Below are 5694 nucleotides of genomic sequence, written 5' to 3' on the forward strand. Positions count from 1 at the left end.
CTCAATTTCTTTCCTGGTTGGGGCTTGAGTTATTATAGCAAAGTCGTTCGCAAAAGCCTGGATGGTGGTGTTGCGTGGCCAATCCTGCTGAAGGATTTCATTTGCTACCAGGTTCCAGAGAGCAGGGCCACTGCAGGATCCCTGTGTGCAGCCTTGTTTCTGTTCTCTTTCTGCTGTGTTGAGGACGACTTTTCTATTTTTAAGTATGTCTTTGAAAATTTCTATCAAGTTGGCAGAGCTATTGCTATTATTTAGGTAATCTTCGATTGCAGCATGTTGAATGTTGTCGAACGCACCCTTGATATCAATTGAGAGCAGGAGGACGTGGTTCTTGTTTTGTTTTGCCAGTTTGATTTCCCTCATTAAGTTGTCAATGGCCATGTCCACTGATTTCCCTTCACGGAATCCATATTGTCTATTACATATATGGTTGTTCTTTTCTAGGTGGTAGGTGAGTCTTTGGGTTAGGAGCTTCTCCAAGACTTTGCCTATTGTTGGGAGGAGTGATATTGGACGGTAAGAGGTTGCTTCATTAATAGGTTTTCCTGGCTTACGGAATAAGATGTTTCCTATTTTTAGTGAATCTGGGAATTTCTTTAATGTTAGGCATTTATTGAAGAAATCCGTGAAGAGCTGTGGAAATTTTTGGTTGATTTGCTGGATGACTATGTTGTCAATGCCATCCAAATTTGGGGCTTTACCTTTTGGGAGGCCGTTAATCGTTCTAGCTACCTCCTGTGGAGAGAAAGGGCAGTCATCTGGTGAGTAATTTACACTTGTTGCCTGTTTCGGGGTTGAGACAGGGTGTGGGAAACTTTCGTCGAGGATTCCTGCTGCTATTTGGAGTTGGCCTCCTGTCGCTTCCTTTTCTTTCAGTAGTATCAGTTGAGCTGGGGTAACTGAGTTTCGGAATGCAGCTTTATAGTGCTTGCCATAAGGGTTTTTCGCCTGGGAGCAGAATCCTTTCCATCCCAAGTTCCTTGCTTGCCTGACGTTCTTCATGTAGATGGCTGTCTCCCTTTTGAGGAGCAGGAACTGGGCTGGTCGGTTTTCTCCTGATCTTTGAGCTCGTCTCCTCAGTGCTTTTAGCCTATTTTTTTTTGTATTTCCAATTCGCTGGTGTACCAGTTGGGTTGGAGTATTTGTGGTTTTTTGATTTTGTAGCTATTCTTGCAAGCTGTTGTGATTTTGTCTTGCAAGATGATAGTTGTTTCGTTTAATTGCTGTGGAGTGTTGCTTTTGTTAATTGCTTGTTGAGTTTTGATTACGTGTGGTAGGAGGTGATTTAGCATTTTTCTGTGGTTTCCGTGTTTTGTTTTAAATCTTGTTATGGAGCTCTGCTATTGTTGTTTCTATGAATTTATGGTCACTGAGGGACGGCTCTTCTAGCACTTCCCATTTAGAAATGGTGTCTATCAGGTTTTGGCTGTAGAGGGTGAGGTCCGGCCATCCTCTTTTTCCGCAGTGGGAAAAGATTGGAGGAGCATCTTGTTTGTTGATATACAGACTGCATCCGAGGGCGAAGTCTAGTATTTGGTTTCCTCTGAGGTCATATTGTTCATAACCCCAGAGGTTGTTATACCCGTTTAGGTCACCTGTGATAATGATTTGTTCCCTTGGCAAGATGTTAATTATCTCTTGTAATTCTTGGAGCGTTTCTTGAATGTTGGAGGCTGGAGATGAGTAGGCTGAGATTATTGTTGTCGGTTGTGGGGTTGTTTGAATTTTAATTGCTATTGTGTTTATCTTGATTGCAATAATTGCTATTTTGATGGTGGGTTTTGGAATGGTTATTGCTGCTTTTCTTGATGTTGAACAAAACAATGACCAGGAGCTTGGTATTCCTTTTATTCGGTCATTGTTTTGATATGGCTCTTGAATAGCTATTACGTCTGGTTGGAGTTTTGCTGCCATTGGGTGGAGGTTATCTGTTGCCGCTTTTGCCCTACCTAGGTTTATTTGTATGATCTTGAGACCTTTTGATGATATAAAATTGTGGCCATGGTTTGTCGGCTGATCCTGCATCCTTACTTGCACTAATAGATGGTGTTTCTTTTGGCTGCGTTGAGTTTTGAGCTTAGAATCAGGCAATCTTGATGGTATGATGGATGGTTTACCGGTGTTCTCCGCTCGCCATGAGAAGGTGTCGCCTCTGTTTGCTTCTTGCTTCTCATGGACAGCCCAAACTTCACGTGGAGGCCGAGCGTGGCACTGTGGTTCCCGGTGTATCAATCGGCTGGTACCTAGTCACCTGTGTGGCGAGTCTGCTAGGGATCAAGCAAAGGAGTTACTCATTGGGCTAGGCGTTTAGGGTGGTCACTGTCCCCGGGGGTAACTCTGAGGTTCCGGCTCTATAGATTCCGGCTAGCACTAGGGTAAGTGTCGAGGCTGGAGATGGCCAGAGCCGGTGGCTGCCTTCCCTTGTTGGGCTCCGTGGTGGGCGGTGCCGTCGGACCTGAATCTTTCGTAATATCGCATGGCTTCTCCCAAAAAGCGTCCCTTCAGTGGGCGTCATATTGTTCCAGTTCAAAATACAACAAACAATCTTGATAGGTTTTTCGTCGCGACACGTAAATCAGAATCGAATGAAACATTTCAAACAGTATCGAAATTTCTGGTCCTAAAAGCTGTAACAGCAACTGTCGCTGAAGTTACTTCAATCAAAGATGCGCTCTGGTGACTTGTTAGTAGAGGTGAATTTTCGAAAGCACGCCCAGCAGATGCAAAAATTAAAGGCTTTGGCTTCAATATCTATTTCTGTAAAACCTCACAATTCTTTAAATATGTTTAAAGGTGTTATTACCTGCGGTGATCTGCTAAATATCCCTGTTGATGAAATTTACATGAAATGAAATCGCAAGGAGTTGTAGGCGTCCGCCGCATCACAATTTATCGTGATGGACAGCTTCTTGAAACGAAGCATCATATTTTAATATTTAAAACTCCAAAATTGCCTGAATTTCATTACGCAGGATATATAAAACTACCAGTGAGACCTTGTATTCCTAACCCACTCGGATGTTTTCAATGCCAGCGCTTTGGCCACTCAAAAGCAAATTGCCACGGGTCACTTACCTGTGCCCGTTGTGCAGAAAAGGGTCACGACAGTCAGCAGTGTGACGTAAAAGAAAAATGCGTCAACTGCAATAGCGATCATCCATCCTGTTCTTGCATTTGCGAACGCTGGAAATTAGAAAAAAAATCACAGCCTTTAAAAGAGAATTTATCGTATCCGGAGGCCAGGCGTAGAGTTAAAGCTGACACTCCAACTCCTGGCATCAGTTCCCCTCAGGGGCTCACCTACTACAGGTGAGTACGGGTGTCCCAATCCCGAGGTACCCAGGGATCTTTACTCCCTTTAGGTTTACTCTCCTCTGCGCCTTCTGCTGTCTTCTTTTTCTTTCTTTCCCTCGAGGGTAGGCGAGGGAGCTCTCCATGAGAAGCTGTAGCCGCTCTGTTTGCTTCCTGCTTCTCATGGACAGCAAATACCCCCACGTGTTTGCCGTGCGTGACGACCCGTTAGATGGGCGGTGCACTGTGGTCCCCGGTGTATCAATCGGCTGGTACCTAGCCACCTGAGTGGTTAGTCTGCTAGGGATCAAGCGAAGGGGTTACTCCTTGGGCTTGGCGTTAAGGGTGGTCACTGTCCCCGGGGGTAACTCCCAGCGTATAGGTACCAGTTAGCATTATGGTAAGTGCTGAGGCTAGGAACATCTAGAGCCAGTTACTACCATCCCTTGTAGGGCTCCGTGGTGGGCGATGCCGCTGGGCCTGAATCCCCATCAATATCGTATGGGCCGTAAAAACTTTGCTCCCTTCAGTGGGCAACAAAAGAATCAAACTTCCTCTTTAATACATTTTGACAAATTTTTCATCATAAAGCGCATGTCTACAAACAATGAAACCTTCCATAATGTTTCACCTTTTCTTGTTGAAAAGGCCATCACTGGAACACTTGGTACTGTATCATCGACCCGGAAACTACGATCTGGTGATTTGCTTGTGGAAGTGAGTTCCCGAAAGCAATCGCAACAAATACTGAAACTGAAAACATTGGGAACAATATCTGTAAGCGTAAGTGCTCACGCTACATTAAATTCTTCAAAAGGTGTAATAACGTGTGGCGAGTTGTTTAATGATTCCATTGAAAAAATTACTGCAGAACTGAAACCAGAAGGAGTAACTCATGTACGCCGTATAACTATCCGACGGGATGGTCAACTCCTTCCTACTAAGCACTTCATTCTCACGTTTAACAATCCTAAATTACCTGAATCCGTGAAAGTCGGCTATATGAAATTGCCTGTTAGGACATATATCCCAAACCCACTTCGATGTTTCCAATGCCAACGCTTTGGGCATTCTAAAGCCAGCTGCCGCGGGACTCTCACCTGTGCCCGCTGTGAGAAAAAGGCCATGACAACCAACAGTGTTCTGCACCGGAAAAGTGCGTGAACTGTGATGGTAACCACAGTTCCTCTTCTCGATCTTGCCCCGTTGGACATTGGAAAAACAGATTGTATCGGTTAAATTCAAGGAAGATATTCCATATCCTGAGGCCAGGCGAAAAGTACTTGCTCAGACGCCAACACCAGGCGTGACTTACGCATCTATTACCAAAAAACAATTTTGTGCAAATTGCTCCTGTGCAAATTGTGTGCAGAATATGCCCAGAACTAAACCTCTACCAAAAGTATCTGATACAGATTCTGAAATTTCTATAACCAGTGCTTCTGAACCCAGTAAACCGGAAAAGCATCAACGCAAAGTAAAACCGAACAAAGCATTAAAGCTTAAGATTTCGAAACGCGGCATCCCTCAAAATAATCTTCATCAAAAAATGAAAAAGTCAACTTTGAATAACTCAGTCGCTCTGGGACTTGCGAGTCAGGGCATAGTCCACAAGGATTTATCATTCATTTTTAAAGGCGTGCCCAAAAGTCCCGATAGTATTTCGCTTCATCCATCTGAAGAGGATGATAATGACCTCCAAATGAGTTGCGAGTTATCGCCAACTCCATCTAATGTTCCTACCACTTCTTTTAAAACACACGCTTCTTAATGGGTTTTTGTATTTCATGGAACTGTCGCGGCATTCGTCCCAAATTAAATGAAATTAGGACAATGCTTAACAAATTTCATCCCGCTTGTCTCTGTCTTCAAGAAACTTTCTTGAAGACAAACATCCCACTTAAATTACGTGGTTATAATACCGTTCGGAAAGATGCAGAAAACGGCTCCCATAATTCTGGAGGCGTCTGCATTCTAACCTCCAATTCCTTTCCGAGCACACCTCTTTCACTACATACTGATTTGCAAGCTGTAGCTGTTCAAGTGCATGCACGAGCATTAATTACAGTCTGCTGTATCTATTTGCCACCTAATGCTTCTGTTAGTCAACAAGATCTTGACAATTTAGTGGATCAACTTCCAGCGCCGTTTATTCTACTTGGTGACTTTAATGGCCATTCTATTTTGTGGGGTTCAGATAGAACAAATTCTCGTGGGCGGCAGATCGAACAGTTTATTTCTAATAACTGTCTCTGTTTGCTCAATAATGACGAGAAAACTTATTTTCACGAACCAACACGCTCCTTTCACAATCTAGATCTTGCAATATGTTCGCCAGTTCTCTTTCCGCTTTTGAATTTTACAGTTGAAAATGATCTTCACAGTAGTGATCATTTCCCTATA

General features: G+C 43.7%; 1 protein-coding gene across 1 annotated transcript; it reads left to right on the forward strand.

Annotated features, from left to right (window-relative positions):
• The first annotated feature begins 3885 nt into the window (after positions 1-3885).
• Positions 3886-4455, forward strand: LOC129975026 (uncharacterized). The gene has a single exon (XM_056087893.1). It carries the CDS (start codon positions 3886-3888, stop codon positions 4453-4455), a length of 570 nt encoding a protein of 189 aa, XP_055943868.1.
• Positions 4456-5694: the final 1239 nt, after the last annotated feature.

This window comes from Argiope bruennichi, chromosome 1 (assembly GCF_947563725.1).
Source record: "Argiope bruennichi chromosome 1, qqArgBrue1.1, whole genome shotgun sequence".
Lineage (NCBI taxonomy): Eukaryota > Metazoa > Arthropoda > Arachnida > Araneae > Araneidae > Argiope > Argiope bruennichi.

What these genes read in the sequence shown, in the direction of transcription:
- LOC129975026 (XM_056087893.1), top strand. Translation starts at nt 3,886, where the DNA reads ATGTCTACAAACAATGAAACCTTCCATAATGTTTCACCTTTTCTTGTT.